We start from the raw sequence: 16,968 nt of genomic DNA, 5'->3' as shown, positions 1-16,968 counted from the left end.
TTCTGTTGTTTCCTGCGGTGTTTGGGTTGTTTTTGTGCGTTTCTACTCTCAGTCCCGCCTTCATGGGATCCCTCCTCTGACGTTCCAAACTTTTTTTTTCCCCAGCTCAATGTGCTCTTGGGTCAACAACTCTTTACTCAAGCTGTGTTGAAGCCTCTCTAGTGGGTGATGTTGGATATTGTCGGAGCTAAACGGTCCGATCTGCTACGATCGATTTAAAGCATTTGTGGAACGGAGAGCTGCAGTTTGGAGACTTCACACCGGCCATGGCCAACAAGTCACCTCCTGGCTGGTTTGGAGCTTTTCTCTCTCTAACGACTGTAGCTGTTCTTGTGGGGAGTCCGGTCAGCGGTAAGTTGTTTGTTTTCTGACGGTTGTTATTATTTTCCTGCGTTAATTTCACGTCTGTCATGGTGGGACCTCAAGCTCCTCTCGGTCTGTTATCAGATGCCAGCTCTCTGCATGATGGGCTGCAGCTGGGATGGATTTAAATCCCGGTTTTTCAGTCGCTGGAAAACTTCAATACTTTTCTGTATAAACTCACAAAAAGTCTTTAAAGTGGTCTAAAAGAAAGAGGACAGTTATGATTGTTGGTTGTCAAGTGCTTGCGTGTTTGTTGTGTAGTTTTTAAATCATAAACGTGGCAGATTGTGGTTGTGGGCAGAAAGATGAACACCTAAAAATGCCCATCTGGTAGGGAGCCATAACTCAGAAATGATGAGAAGAATTTGGAAACATTCTTGTCTTTTATATATATATATATATATATATACATATATATATATATATATATATATATATATATATATATATATATATATATATATATATATATATTAATATTAGAAAATTGCTGTCATTTCAAAACCTAAACTATCTTTTCTTTCTATTTTATTTTATTTTTCCATTTTCTTGAAATAGAAACTAATTAATGCTCATAAATTACATATGCTTGACATTTTATAATTATCTTATTTAAAAATGCAACTTTAAATGTTAGATGTCAATATATGTCTAGTTTGCTCACTTTTTATGTCACATCTGTTGTCTCTGAATAATTACATGTATATAAGTTGTTATTTTATGTCATTTTTAAGTTTTAATACTTCTGTAAATGAAGTAAATTAACATTACAAATCACATTGTAGGGTTTCAACCTCAGTATTTAAATGTGTTAGGCTAACTTGTAAAACTAACGCTATTTTTCTACTGGAAAGCTCTTTGACTTAATGTTCTATTGCTGAAAATGTGATATATAAATAACAGTGACTTGACTGATCTTTTGTGTCCAATCAAAACCATAATTTTATACTGCTGATCCCTCACTGTAACATTTCTTTCAGCTCAACATTCTCAGAGCCGCTTTCACCGTCCGACCAGGACCTCAGAGCCCCTTGTGATACCGCGTCATGTTCCTCGATATTACCTGACCCCAGACCAGCTCAGACGGCTGCACTTCAAACCCACCATAGGCTCCATCCAGCTGTCAGAGGGCCATGAAGCTAAATTCAACTGCTCTATTGACATCCCCGACACCAGGCTGGAGCCCACTATCATCTGGATGAAAAACGGTCAGGACCTGGCGGAAAAAAGTCAAGTGGTGGTCAATGAGCTGCGCACCATCACAGACGGGGTCACGACTCTCCTCTCCACTGTCATGTATGTAACACGTGAAGGTGAAATGTGAGAAAGTGTATGAATACGCAGGATGATGTGGTCTGATGTGGTCTGATGCGTTGCTTTACAGCATTAACCCTGTCCAGAGAGCAGACGCTGGAGAGTATCGCTGCAGACTGAGCATCAGCAACATGATGGTAGAGTCTCAGCGAATTGTAATCGAGGTAGAAGGTGAGTTTTGTGATGATACCAACAATGGAAGCTTCTTTGCTCCACGTATTTTGCAGTCCTTTCACATTTCTTTCATCTGTCTTTAGGTCTACCAACATTTCTCCAACAACCAGAGGATAAGAACATTACCAGAGACACTTCTTTCACGCTGTCATGTGAGGCGGTGGGACCTCCGGACCCTGTTCAGATCCGCTGGCTTCGTGATGGATTACCAGACAGTGACTTTCATAACTCTCCCAGCAGCTTCTCTGTGGCAGGTGAGAAACTGTCCAAACAGTCCGGCCTTCTTTATCTCTCTCTCTGTCTCCGACATGCAGAAAATATAATTTCACTTTGACCTACCACAGTTCCTTTTCTCTGCTTGTTCCTCTTCAGAAGAACAAAGTGTAATTTCTCACAGTTCTACTCATACATCGTATGAGCAGAGAATATAACCTTCCATACGTCTGAATGACACCTTGAATCAGACAGACGAAGCTGAAGATGTGATTTATAACACTGATACATTGCTCCTTTATTAGTTTGAGTTGTGTTAGAAGAGCCAAAGAAGTCATTTCCTCAAGTAGAAGCACTTTGTTTCCTTTAGAAGTGCTTGTTTAAAATCAGAAACATCTGTGTGGATTCAGTAAAAATGCTTTATGATCAAGCTTCTTCTAAAAGACAAAAGTGTACTTGAACTTTATAAAAGCATACTTGAACTTTTTTACTGGAACAACTTCTGGCTTGTATAAAATGCTGTAAAAGTAACACAGGTGCTGCATCTTATTAAACCACTTAATTGGTTCCTTTTTGATTAACTTCCTTGTGTGGCTGAAAATGAAAGCGTCCATCAACAGAGATAAAAGAGAAATTTGCCTCTTTTACGGTAACAAAGTGTTACTTAGCTCTCATCGCTTTGGTTAGTGGTTTCTATTCTGCCTCGTCTCTGCTGCCTCAGCATCTGAACTCTGCTTACTGCAGTGAGATTTACTCACTATGTCCAATGTCACTCAGTCTGACTGCTGCGCTGCTCAATGGTTAACGTCGGTCATTCATGTCTGGTCAATGCTTTTTGTGACTGTACACTGCTCGTTGCGTGGCAGATACAATGCAACACTCGAGAATGAGCTAAATGTTGAATTGCAACATTTACTGTAATCCTCATTAAAGCAATAGTTCAGCATATTGGCTTATACAACATGTTCAACATGTGCTTCTTATGTAAAATATGCAGCAGAAGCCAGCAGCTGGTAAGCTTAGCTTAGCCTCGAAATTTGCATCACACTGCAACTGTTAAATGCAGAAACATTGAAGATTTGCTTTTGCCTTTGTTGACAACTGAGAAAAACAAAAAAAAGAGGGCAGGAGGGATTATTAGGCCACTGGACATACTGCACTATTTTTGTTTTTGTATGGGCCAAATAAACTACATGTTAATTAATTAACTTGCTTTTTGACAGAGCCAGACTAGTTGTTTCCAGTCCAAATTCTCAGCTAAACCAACCAGCAGTTGGCTGTAGCCTTATATTAAATGAAAGGATGTAGAGCAACAACAGCAAAATTTACCAAAGTATTAAACTCTTGCTGGGCTGCACAGTGGCGTAGTGGTTAGCACTTTCGCCTTGCAGCGAGAAGATCCCTGGTTCGCGTCCCGGCTTTCCCAGGATCTTTCTGCATGGAGTTTGCATGTTCTCCCTGTGCATGCGTGGGTTTTCTCCGGGTACTCCGGCTTCCTCCCACAGTCCAAAAATATGCTGAGGTTAATTGATTACTCTAAATTGCCCATAGGTGTGAATGTGAGAGTGATTGTTTGTCTTTGTATGTAGCCCTGCGACAGACTGGCAACCTGTCCAGGGTGTCCCCTGCCTTCGCCTGAGTCAGCTGGGATAGGCTCCAGCCCCCCCGCGACCCTAGTGAGGATTAAGCGGTGTATAGATAATGGATGGATGGATAAACTCTTGCTCTAACCCATTAAGTCCTGCATTTACTAGGACTCAAGGACCCTTTGTGTATACTTTATTAGCACCTTTATATCCATCCTATCCACCACCTTTTTAATACTAATAGGTGAGATATTTGTGAGCTGCTGGATACTTCAATTTAGATATGAAGGATCTAACTATTTAAAAGAAATGGCTGTCATGTACAGTAATTTTCACATTTTATGTATGTAGATAGATGGAACTCCCACACACTGCACTATGCTTGCAATAACCTTCAATAAAAAAATGTTGGTCCTTTTAACTCAGGAAGATATAAGGCCTGAAACAAAGCTTTTCTTACAGAGTTTACTATAAGCCATAAGACAGTGTGTGGGAGTACTGTTTTCTTTAACCTGTTAATATTTCATCCTATGCATCTGTCTTCAACCACTGTAGGTGTGCATGACCCTTCATTATATAAATGTTATTGCTTAGAAAATGTCCCACAAATTTGGATATTCAACTGGCTTGCTGTATTAGAATAGTTAGAAACGACAAAGATATTTGTTCAGTAACTTACAAGAATAAGAAAACAAACCCATTTTCACGTTGGAGAAGCTGGAACCAGAGAATTCTGAGCATTTAGTTTCCAAAAAAGTGGTTATAGGATCACTTCAGGTTTGAGTTTCTATTCATGCTGTAATTACACAAATACTAGATTTCTGAAAATCTAAAAAAAATACCACAATATTTTCTGTTACTGGACCCTCTTCTTGAACATAAATGTTTGTTATTAGAAGCATAACCTTTGCTCTGTATGCTCAATCCCTTTATTTTCAGCTAGCCGCAGGCTAAACGTCCCTGCCACAGAAAATGAGTGGTGGTGATAAAGCGATAAAGCCAGAAGCTGAGGGGGTTAAAGGTTCAGAGCTGTGCTTTGGTCCAGCATGTGCAAGGGCCCTGGCCGTAGAGGGATGGGGGGCTGTACAGGGAGTCTGTTCGGGGGTTGGCTCAGGGGACAAAGACCTCATTCAGAGGACGTCCCACTACCCTGCAGGGAGGGGCTGGACACCGAGGCTGGCAGACTGCAGCCCTTCAGAGCTCTGCGCAGGACCAAGTATTGGCACAACAGAACAGTGTAAACCCACTTCTCTGCATGTTCACCTCATGCATTGTATGAGTCGCAGCAGGCCCCTTGTTCACTAAAAAGTGCAACTCCATGATATTATTACAGTGTTGTTAGTGCTGTAGTAAGTTATTGTTGACTTTCTTGTACTGTAGGAAAGTTATTTAACACGCTCTTTTGAATCATATTGCCTTTATATTCTGGGATATGGAAAATCTTTTTGCATGTGTTTCATTATTTAATCTGGCTCAGCAGAAAGAAACAGCATAAAGTCCAGAGTACGGTGCCAAGGTGGATATAGGTTTGGCTTCATAATAACCTGATGGAGTAGTTTATTTGCTATTTTTGCTCCTTGAGTGAAAAATGGAAAAAGAACTGACTTCCCAGGCAGCAATGTGAGCTGGAGCAACCCCAAAACCTGATAATTAGAGGGTGCAGGATCCATCCTGCAGACTTCCACGTGGTACATTTTGTTCCAACCCACTCACAACTCTGAGTCCGTGTTCCATTCGAGGCGCCAACACTTTTTATTTTTCTATTGTGTTGTTGTTTTTGTGTTATGATCTGTTTGCCAAGTAAAGTGAAAGCAGAAATGATAGATACTGACCTTGATTCGTTTCTCTTTTTCAACAAATACATTACTGAAAAAGAATTTGTACTTTTATTGAACTTTTAGCTGAGAACCAGAGACAGATTCTTGTTTGTGACCTTAAATTGATATTTTACACCGAATCCACTACTCTGATTTCACATTTAATACCTCAACATTTTGTGAACATGCATTGTTTTATCAAAAACACGGCTAAAGACATGCAAACACTTACTTTCATGTTGCTTTAACATACTCTTAGAGATAGTTAGCTCAGTTGCCACTATGTTCCAACCATCTGTTTGCTATGCAGTTTGCACTCAGGAATGTGGTTGTTACGTTTGCACAGCTAGAATGGCAATGCACTGCTGTATTTGCAGATTTCTCTTTATTGTGATCTTTTTTCATGTGAATGCAACCTGGTTATTGGTGATTCAATCGGGCTTAGGTGAAGCTTTCTATCTTTGTGCAAACAAAGCTACTGTAACCTACATTGATGATTGAATCCAACCTAATTAAGGCTCTCTATCTTTGTGCAAACAAACCTGCTGTAGTCAGTGTTTGGGTGAAAAGTGAAACGCTCTCTACCCTAGTTCTCCTGAGCAGAGGAAGGCAAACTATTGAGGCCGTGATATTCTGCCCAACGTAAACAAAACATCCCAAGTTGGTTCCAGTTGTCTCTCACTGACTGTTTCCGAGACAGAGACGCTGGAAAACAGAGCACAAAAGGGACATTATTTCGCAGATGTCCCAGTTCTGTTCTAACTGGGCAGATCTATGGCTGTTGAAAGATGTAAATTGTGTGTCCGGGAAAAGGACCCAGCAACAGAATTGTCGCCCCAGTACATCACATTGGAGAGGTTCTATTTGAGCTTCCTGCATGAGGCCCTGCCATGTGAACTTTTGCGGTATAATAAAGGAGTGAGTCATTCCTTAATGTGTTTCTTCTGTCATTTTCAGCCTGGCTTTGCTCTCACTTCTTCATAGAGGTTGACATGGCACTTTTGCCCCGGATTCAACTTTGGCACAGAGAGAAATCAGTTAGTTTGTAGAAAATGCAGAAAGTGGTGACAATGTGTCCTCTGTTTTCTTCATTTGTACCTCTTTCTCAGTGTTGTAGTAAAATAACGCCCGAGTCGTGGTTACTTTCTCAAAATATTCAGTGCTATCATGACCTTGAGGACGGGTTGTTTTTGATTCATACAGCACTGAATGGCCACATTGTCTACTCCTACGTTTCAATTGCAGGTGTGGACAAATACACTCAGTTCAGCTGTGAAGCACACAACTCAAAGGGTGTCACCACATCCAGAGAAGCAAATGTCAACATCAAAGGTAACATTAGACCCTTTAGGGAATGTGAAGGTCCAATAACATTCCATGAGATTTTCATGCTCTGCAAGCTGACTCCATGTTTGGAAGTTAATAAGGGCTTTTATGATGTTTTGCAGTTCTTCCCAGTCCTGTGTCTGATGTTACTGTGACTGCGAGGCAGTCCAATAAGCTGATGTTGAGCTGGAGCCCTGGACACGATGGGTTCTCTCCACTCACTAAATGCCACATCAGGGTAAGCTGCAAGCCTGAATGAACAGAGCTGTCGTTTAATGCAGCTTCACATTTTTCACGTGGTCTCTGTTCCGTCTAAGGTTAAAGAGGTGAGTCGCCGGAAAGGCGAGGTGATGACCACCAGATTCATCAACATCACAGCGCCGCCTTTTCACTATGAAGTCTCCGGGCTGCAGTCTATGACGTGGTACAACCTGAGTGTTTCCTGCAGCAATGAAGTGGGGGCCTCACCTTTCAGCATGTGGATCCAGAGCAACACCACAGAAGGAGGTGTGTTAATAACGACCTATGGATGTATTTTCAAGTTAATTTTATTGGTAGTTGCTGCTACACCAGCAGATTTGTGGAGCAATTACAACACGGGATAATAATCCAAAATTAAATTCAAGCCATCCCAACATATTAAACAATACTGGCTGATTGAATTAGGAAGCCTGAGTCTGTGTTTGTCCTACAAACTACCCTGCTTCACAGAATCTTGTTATGCTCCGGCCTTCTTCTCATCATTCATGTTTAGGTTTTAGGTTTGCAGGACTATGTAATTATCTGACTATTTTCCGTCCAGAATGTGCTTTATGTAAGCCTCTCTGCAGTAGTAGCATGTAGTAGCTGGAATTTTCAAAAGTTGTGCAACTACCTGCTCTCCCCTTCAGAAAAATGTCCTATCCACACAATCTCACATAGGAAACAGGAGTGGCGTCACTGAGAAAACACAAAGTTCTTTTTGGGTGGAGCTGCTTTCTATTTCCTTCCTAACGCCACCGCAGGGGATATTTTAGTTGAAAGATCTGATACGCTGTGTCCGGAAGTGACCACATACCAAACTGTAATCAAATAATTCAATAGAGGGACAGTTTTAGTTTGTTTCGTTTTCTTTCCTAAGTTGCCATTCTTTACCAAGTGTATTGTTTTTATCCCCTGTTTCCCATCTCTTGTGATATCCTCAGTGCCATCGGTTTATCCGCGAAATGTCACCGTACAGCTGAATGAGTCGTGGCTGGTGATCAAGTGGAAACCTCCTCCAGATGACAAGATAAATGGCGTCCTGCGTGGTTATGATGTCATTATCAGATATGGCACTCAAGAGAAAAAGGTGAGTGTGCCTGCCACATGGTGATTAAAATGTAGCTTCTTGTTTTTGCTGTTATCCTCTTCATCTATCTTTTGTTGAGTTTTTATTGTTTATGTATCAGTCACAATAATAAGAAAATCCATCCATCCATTATCTATACACTGCTTAATCTTCATTAGGGTTGCAGAGGGGCTGGAGTCTATCCCAGCTGACTGGACAGGTCACCAGTCTATCACAGGGCTACACATAGAGACAAACAAGCACACTAACATTCCCACCTATGGGCAATTTAGAAGTACCAATGAACCTCAGCATGTTTTTGGACTGCAGGAGGAAGCCTGAGCACCCAGAGAAAACCCACACATGCACAGGGAGAACATGCAAACTCCATGCAGAAAGGTGCTAACCACCGAGCCACTGTGCAGCCCTCATAATAAGAAAATGTTAAATACAAAAAAGGGGAAAGAAAAGGGAATATACACATCCAGCTTTAACGTTGAAGTTCCTATTATTTCATTTTTGTTTCTGGCGACACCTGTGGTTACCATGGTAACAGCAAATACAGTTCAGATGTTTGGTTACATTATGTTTCCATCCTATAAAACTCTGCCCTTGAAGAAAAGCACAAGTTTTATGTTTCTAACACAGGCATTTAATAACTTTTGATCTGAGTGGTTAGAGGCTGTCAGTGGTGTGTGTCAGAGACACTAAAGTTAAGTGTTTCTGTTGGTCAGCTATGAACATCCAAAACAAGAAAGAAATTGCTAAGATTTGTCCAGTGTTTGCTTTTCACAGAAGTTAATGGCAACTGTAGAACACATCCATTAGACAGCAGTGTAATGTGAACATACCATACCTTAATACTACTACAGACAGCAGTGACTAATACACTACATTTTGCATGACTGTTTCAAAATATACGCCACCCAGCAAATGGGAGTTTTCAGTTTGTATTATCATTGCATTAACAATAACCCAGTACACTTCTGACACAATGAAAGACTGTAAACTGAGATAAATTGCAATTTGCATGCATGCATCGCTTTCTGCAGAATCACAGTGCATATGACGGAAAATGATATTCAGTGGAGGAATGTTGGACTCTGTTGTAGCCTTCACAGCAATGGATGCATGTCCACCATAAAATGTATCAAAAATGGGTTAGAAAATGAGAATTTTGAAAATATTAAGGATTAGATTAGATTTAATTGAAGCTAATTGCAATAGTGAGTGGTCTGGGACAGTTATTAGCTCTTTATTGCTTGATTTACATGTTTACATACATACAGTACATCTATCTATCTATCTATCTGTCTGTCTGTCTGTCTGTCTGTCTGTCTGTCTGTCTGTCTGTCTGTCTGTCTGTCTGTCTGTCTGTCTGTCTGTCTGTCTGTCTATCTATCTATCTAGTTCTTCTTTCAGTTTTTGATAACAATGACTAATGTATGACAAATATGAAAAGAATGAGTGTTGCAGTTTGGGAATATTCTATCCTCCCTTTTTCCGCTAACTGACCCATAGGTCAGCTTCTCTATTATCTGTGAACAATGTTTTTTCCACTTATTTCCACTCCTTAAGACAGGGAAAGTCATTTATAAGGAACACTTTTTTTTAGATACACTTTCTAAGAAATGTTATTGTTGATTTTTTTTATATCAATCCCCATTACATCAGTTGTTTAGTTGAGAAATCTATGATGCTGTTGGTGCATAGTCATGCTCCTGTTACTGCATTAGTGCTCTCTAATACAATAGAGTGTTTCCTGTCCTTCCTGTCTGTGTTGTAGTTAAAGGAAGCTGATGTGTGAAAACTGGTCACCAGTATTTTTCTCCGCTTGGCATGTGGTTTTGAGTCATCACACAGTGAATGGAGTATGAATACAATGGGATGTGTACTTTATGCATTGTCCAGTCAGGTAGTGATGTAGCAGTGACTGGAAATATGCACAGCGGCAACTTATTTAATCCCCAGATTCACTTGCTTCGACAAGAATCTTTACTCGTGGAAAAGTTTGGATGAAATCAGATGTAGAAGAGAGAAAAAAAATCAAAACTGTCTGGCTCATGATTTGGGGTGTTTCATAGTGAAAGTCATGACGCCATCATCTTTCTTTGAATTGATTCTCAAAGTGCACCAAGAATTTAGTGTTGGAAGAACATTAACCACACGCTGCCCTCTGTTTGATGTCACAGACAAGATAGACATTAATCATGGGTTCTGCATTCCATGTCAGCATTTTGGTGAAGCAGGGCAGCTCCAGATGCTACCGTGTGGTGTTGTGAAATTCAGGGCTATGTCTGTCACATGTTCCCTCCTATTCAGCACATGAGCTTATCCAGAAAGTTGGTCTCCTTCCTGTTTTTGTAGGGAGTTTCTTTATGTATTCTAATTCCTGCTATGAAGTTCCCTAGCATTTCCCAAAAAAGGTTTTATACCGCAAGTGACTGCGTAGAAGCATTTTTGCATTTCTTTATTTGTCATAATGCATCAAGTGGAAAGGAGACAAAGGGACAGAAAAGACATGACATCCAGCCAAGTTGCTGAGCGGGATGTGAGATGTTGCTCAAACGTCAAAAATGTTCCACAAGAATGACCTAGAATCATTATCTCTCTACTGCTTCCTTTTAGGTTTTACGTCTTACCTTACTGTACCATTAAAACTCTATTTGGCCTGTGATAAGCCTTTTCCTTCACAAGGATAATGATTAATCATAACATATGTCTTTAAGACGAATCAAATTATGTCACGGGACACAGTCGACGTTATCTCTGTTGTGTGTTATTTCAGGTCCACAGTTACACCACCATGGCCTTTGTAGCTGTGCAGGAATTCAACACAACCTACAGTGTGGAGGTGGCTGCATGCACGCAGGCAGGGAGCGGCATGGTCAGCCCACGAGTCTCGTTCTTTGTGCCAGAAGACAGTAAGCTGCATTATTGATTTATCTCATCATCTGGGAGCTGTTAACTTTATAAATGGGCCGGCAAAGTTTAGCTGATATAATGTACTACACTAGAATAACATTACAGCCCTTGGGATAGATAGAGTACTTATTAAGGTTGCGGTATTTTTAGCCAGCTTAGTTCTGTGATGGCATAGTTGGACAGTCTCTCAAGTACTTTGGTCCAAGATGTAAATCTCAACAACTTTAGATGAGGTGCCATAAAATGAAGCAAACACATTCATTCTCCCTGAGAGTAAAATGTAATAACTTTCTTTCCCTGACCTAAAAATCTGAACTTTGACTAACTACCTTCAAAAGCAATGACAGTACCACTAGCTGATGTTGTAGTTTGCTATTCAGCTAATCTTAGCATGCTTACATGCTAAACTGAAATACTGAACATTACAAACATTTGCATTCTGGTATTGTCACTGTGAGCATATTAACAAGCTGATATTCAGGTTAAAGTAACTCTGCCTGAGTCTCTGCAATCGTAACCTGTTTTTGCAACTTAATAAGGTTGAATTATCTTGAACATTTTGACAAAGATAGTTTAGAATCAGGTCTATTGCTTTCAAAATAGTGAAAACTTAGACACAGCGATCATTTACAAGGCAAAATAAAATATCTTGCTTTCTAAATTGATTAATTGCTATCAATGATCACAGAATATACAAAGAATACAGACAGCTACACACTGAGTTAATTACATGTCCTTATTGATTCTCACTGAAACAAGGTATCTATAGACGTGTTGCCACAGTTTTAATTTTCAGGGAAAGGAACAAAATTCCATTAGCTGTGATGACACTGACAGTGTTCTTTGCACTGAAAAAGGTCGCACATACTTTTTTACACTGTTTCTTCTGCGCATGCTTTTTTTGCACTGTTCTTAGTACATTCAACATTACCTACCTCATTTCATATGGACAGATGTTAACTTCCTGCACCATAAATATGACACACCCTGTTTTTTTTTTGAGTTTATTTTTCTTTACAAACTTTTTTGGACTATTCTTGTATATTCATGTTTGTTATCTCAGCATGTATGAGTAGATGAAAGTGATGAGTGTGTCTCAATGAACGTCTTCTGAAAACAGGTTAATCACTGCTCAAGGTTGAATTTTACTGCACGAATAAAATGTTATTGCTGCACATGATGAAAAAGCTTTTGAATCTTTTCAATATCATTCAGATGACTAGTCTTGTATATTAGACTTTGGAAAGCTGACTTTGCTGAATGTTGTTTTTCTAAACTTTGCCTATCATTTGTTCTTCTTGTCCCAGAATCTGTCGTATCCCCTTCGATCAGCCCTGACATCAGGGTTCCATACTCTGCCTATGTTGTGCTGTCGGTGGCGTGTGCCGTCTGTTTTCTGCTGCTGATCCTCTGGGTGGCTCTCTGCGTACGCAACAGGACGTCTCACTCTTGCTTTGGGTATGCTGACAGTTACCGATTAATTAGCAGTAGTTCTCCAGGTATGATATGTTATGTCTTATGTTACATGCATAAAACATTGAATGAGTGAGTCGACTTTAATCTGCCTCTTTATTACATTTATTATCTTCAAAAGTAGGACTTGGAAAAATGAAAAACTTCCGGATTGTGTTCATGAACTGCCTTTGCTTCCTCTTAATCACTATTGCCGGCAGTGGAAGTTGGTAATAACGGTGCAGCTGAAGAGATGATCAACAACCAGCTGTTAAACCGCTGGATTTTCTTATTATGGAGGCTGTGACTCACACTTGCTGCTCAGGACATGGATAGGAATGTGTCACAGGCTGTTACTCTGATAAGAAAACAGTATCTGACCTCAAAGTCAGGAACAGAACAGCTCAGATGGCTTCCTCACCGCAACTCTTCAACCTGTGTTTGTGTGTGTGCGTGTGTGTGCATAATTACATTACATTAGAGGGGATTATCTCACTGTTTAGCATTCCATGTTTTTCCTTTTTTCCTGTCTCCCCCTGCAGGCGGGTGTTTGGAGGTGGAGAGAAGCTGCCGCCTGTCGTACAGTTCACACCGCAGAGATCCTACAATCGATCAGCCATAGGAATCACACGTATGTTCTTAAATATAACTGTAGGAAAAATGCATATGCACATTTATGATATCCTGTTACCTTGGCGCATGTTTAAAATAAGTAACGGTTTTCTTGTCTTCTGTCTGCAGTTGGGAACCTCGGTGTTAGTGATGAACTCCAGGCTAAACTTCAGGATGTGATGGTTATGAGGAACTTGCTCTCAGTAGGGAAAATTCTCGGAGAGGGTGAGTAAACACTTTCATTTACATAAATGTGTTCATATTTACACTTTCATCTTGTTAGATAATTAAAGAAAACACACACTGTATGAAATATTTATGATTCATTTCAATTTTTCAGGTGAATTTGGCTCCGTGGTGGAGGGACATTTAAGACGACCAGATGGCACATCAGAGAAAGTTGCTGTGAAGACAATGAAATGTGAGTCTTGTCTTAATAAAATGCTTTAAATATTTGTGAAATTGAAACTAACTGAGCTGACAAATCTTGACCTTCTTAACAAACAGTGGACAGCTTCTCTCAAAGGGAGATTGAAGAGTTCCTGAATGAGGCTGCCTGCATGAAGGATTTCAACCATCCTAATGTCATCAGACTGCTCGGTATGAGTGATGCGTTAAAAATCCCACTACTCTTTACTTTTTAATTAGTGAATCCTTACAAAATTCTTCTGTGTTGGCTTGTCCTCTTCAGGTGTGTGTTTGGAAGTAGGCTCTGGACACTTTCCCAAACCAATGGTCATCCTTCCATTCATGAAATATGGAGATCTACACAGCTTCCTGCTACGCTCACGCCTCGGAGAGAGTCCACTGGTTAGACTGCAACCAAATACTGAAATGCTTTCATTTGATTTATTATATTAAAAATAATAATTTTGTCTTTGTTTTGTTTACACAGTTCTTGCCAACTCAGACACTCCTGAAGTTCATGGTTGACATTGCTTTGGGTATGGAGTATCTCAGTGGTCGTAACTTTCTGCATCGTGACCTGGCGGCACGTAACTGCATGTAAGTTGCTTATTCTGGTTCATGTGGAAAATACAGGAAGTATTGATCAAACATTTGGATTTACAAGTTGTTGTCTGGCTATGCTGGCAGCTCAAATGGCCTTTTTGAATTAGCCTTTTTGAAATAGTCACAACAAAACGGTAATTTTTTTTTACTTCATATAGACAATGAGTTATGAGTTTTGTGTGATTTGCTTTTTCTGTTTGCCTTAAGTCCATATATGTTTGTCTTCCAGGCTGCGGGATGACATGACAGTGTGTGTCGCAGACTTTGGGTTGTCTAAGAAGATCTACAGTGGAGATTATTACAGGCAGGGCAGAATCGCCAAAATGCCTGTAAAATGGATTGCAGTAGAAAGTCTGGCAGACAGAGTTTTTACTGTAAAGAGTGATGTGGTAAGTACCTACTGAAAATTGTCCCCACAATACTGTGCAGTTACTGAAAGAAGAACTGACCGCTTGCCTACACTCTGTTTCTAATTTTGCTTTCTGTTGTGCCACAAAAGAATTTTAAGACCTTTTGTCCTTGCCTATAAGAATGTGGTGAAAGTTGTGTTTTGGACAGTCTTTATCAAAGCATTTATTATTATATGACAACTTCTAGGATTATTACTCTCTTTTATATTTTCTTCCCTGGTTTTGCATTGTTACGGATCTAGGTGTTGGACATTGTAGACTAAAATCCAATTTCCTGAGATGCCAGATTAAAAAAAAAAAAAAAAAAAAAACCAAGTATGCTTTTTGTATTATTTAGAATAGAATATCGTGCAGCTAAATCACGGAAAATATTTTATCTCCCATACTGGGAGGCTAAGTACATAATAATGTACACATTATTGTAGCTGAATGCAAATACAGTTCCAAATGATCCTTTTGATTATCAAGTAAAATAATAGTACTTCTAGATAGCAGGAAAAAATATCAGTTTACAGTACACACTTCAAGTTTTTACTCAGTGTGAAATAGGATCTGAAGATGATACTCTTTGTCATGCAGTGGGCATTTGGTGTTACTATGTGGGAAATTGCTACACGAGGCATGATGCCGTATCCAGGAGTCCAGAACCATGAGATTTATGACCACCTGGTCGAAGGACACAGACTGAAGCAGCCGACAGACTGTTTGGATGAACTGTAAGTGTTGTTTCTTCCTGACAGAAGTGGTAAATTCAGGTTTGATTATTATGGAGGTGACCATGTAAGACTATAAAGGAATAATTTTTTGTCTAAATCTTGCAGGAATGGGACTAATTTTGGGGAATTAAATATGGAAATTTAACACATTAAGCATGTGATAAATGTAATTCATGCAATTCACAGAAATTCTTTGTGGATAAAATGTTGTATCCAAACTTAGGATCCACTATATGACCACTTGAGATATATATATATATATATATATATATATATATATATATATATATATATATACAGTCTTCCCTTTTTCCTGTGTCACTGCAAACTACATGAAAAAACCTGGACATTTATAATTTGTTTTGCAGTTTAATGTGAAGCATTGTTTTTCCTGATTTTGGCTTACATGTAAAATAAAGCCTCGAGGTTTGTTTTCTGTATCCTAATGCTAGTCTCTAAAAAATTTTATAATTTATTAAGTGATTTTATTTCTTATTATCTGTGTCTAGGTACGAGATCATGTACAGCTGCTGGAGGGCCGATCCTCTGGACCGACCCTCCTTTCCCCAACTGCGAGAAATGTTGGAAAAGGTCACCGAAAAGCTTCCAGAGTCCACCAGCAAGGACGATATCATCTATATTAACACCAGCTTTCCTGAGGAGGACCCTGATGGTGACACTCTCCCTGCAGAGCATCTCGTGTTGAGCTCGTCTCCTTCCTGCAGCCGTCAGGCAGCAGAAAACACCATAGTTACTGCGGACATTCACGGGAGCCTGGAGGAAGAGGAGGATGAGGACAATGATCGATATGTGGTGGTGATCTCCTCTGAATCCTCCCTGAGGTCTCCCACGGTGGACACGCCTCTCTTATCTGCTGACGCTTTAAGTCAAGCAAACGGAGACACGGTTACAGATGTGACAGCAACGGATCACAGCTCGAGTGACACTTCTTTCCTGCTATAACGATTGGTACCCAGCGGACATAAACTGTGATAAAGCTCTCTCCATGGTTCGTCAGTACTAATCGTTTTGCCTCGTCGCACTGGGAGCACCTTCCTATTGCGGACTTTCTGTAGTGTTTTTATAGAGGAGGTTTACGCTTTACACGGCCAGCCTACATGTCAGTGTTAGGAATGTTGTTCCATAAGCTTAAGATACACTGAACTGTGAAATTGTTTACTGTATTAAAGTCTGTGTTGCGATGTAAATATAGAATATGTACAGGACATTTATGAAATTATCTTATATTGTCAAAATAAATGTTTTATTGACTGCTTTGAAACTTGTTTACTAAACTGGGATTCATTTTTCCAAGATCTCCTTTCACGTTCATGGAAATCATTGTGATTATGTTTGGCAGTGGAAAAAAATGAAAATTATTAATTAATCAAAAACATAGCATGAAATATTTTAACAAAAGAAAGGCAATGGAACAATAATTAAGCAGATGAGACTAAAATTAGTGAAGATAAAGAAAAATTACTCATCCTTCAAAAAAATCATCCTTTAGTTTTGGCACTGGTGCATAAAAAAAAATCTAATTTCTTTGAGCAGTTACCAGAATCTGAAGACTATATTCATGTGAAGTAGAATATGTTAAGTTGAGTAGGTCCCATTTGTGCAATTCTATATTCATTTAAGACAGCTAAACGCGATTGTGTCCTCTTCAAGGTCATTTTTGTTGCTGCATAGTTTTTCATGAGGAAAGTGAACTGATTACATGCTGCATTTCACATTTTT

General features: G+C 39.6%; 1 protein-coding gene across 1 annotated transcript; it reads left to right on the top strand.

The window, feature by feature from the left end:
- The first annotated feature begins 120 nt into the window (after positions 1 to 120).
- mertka (c-mer proto-oncogene tyrosine kinase a) lies at positions 121 to 16,510 on the top strand. The gene is made up of 19 exons (XM_023281589.3): positions 121 to 351; positions 1,344 to 1,659; positions 1,748 to 1,848; positions 1,935 to 2,105; positions 6,713 to 6,799; positions 6,916 to 7,031; positions 7,111 to 7,300; positions 7,978 to 8,123; positions 10,891 to 11,026; positions 12,335 to 12,485; positions 13,022 to 13,110; positions 13,221 to 13,316; positions 13,432 to 13,512; positions 13,599 to 13,691; positions 13,783 to 13,901; positions 13,987 to 14,096; positions 14,332 to 14,491; positions 15,092 to 15,228; positions 15,738 to 16,510. Exons 1-19 carry the CDS (start codon positions 267 to 269, stop codon positions 16,189 to 16,191), a joined length of 2,838 nt encoding a protein of 945 aa, XP_023137357.2. The 5' UTR covers positions 121 to 266; the 3' UTR covers positions 16,192 to 16,510.
- The last annotated feature ends 458 nt before the right edge of the window (positions 16,511 to 16,968 follow it).

Source organism: Amphiprion ocellaris, chromosome 16 (genome assembly GCF_022539595.1).
Source record: "Amphiprion ocellaris isolate individual 3 ecotype Okinawa chromosome 16, ASM2253959v1, whole genome shotgun sequence".
NCBI lineage: Eukaryota > Metazoa > Chordata > Actinopteri > Pomacentridae > Amphiprion > Amphiprion ocellaris.
This window is presented reverse-complemented; position numbering and strand designations above follow the sequence as displayed.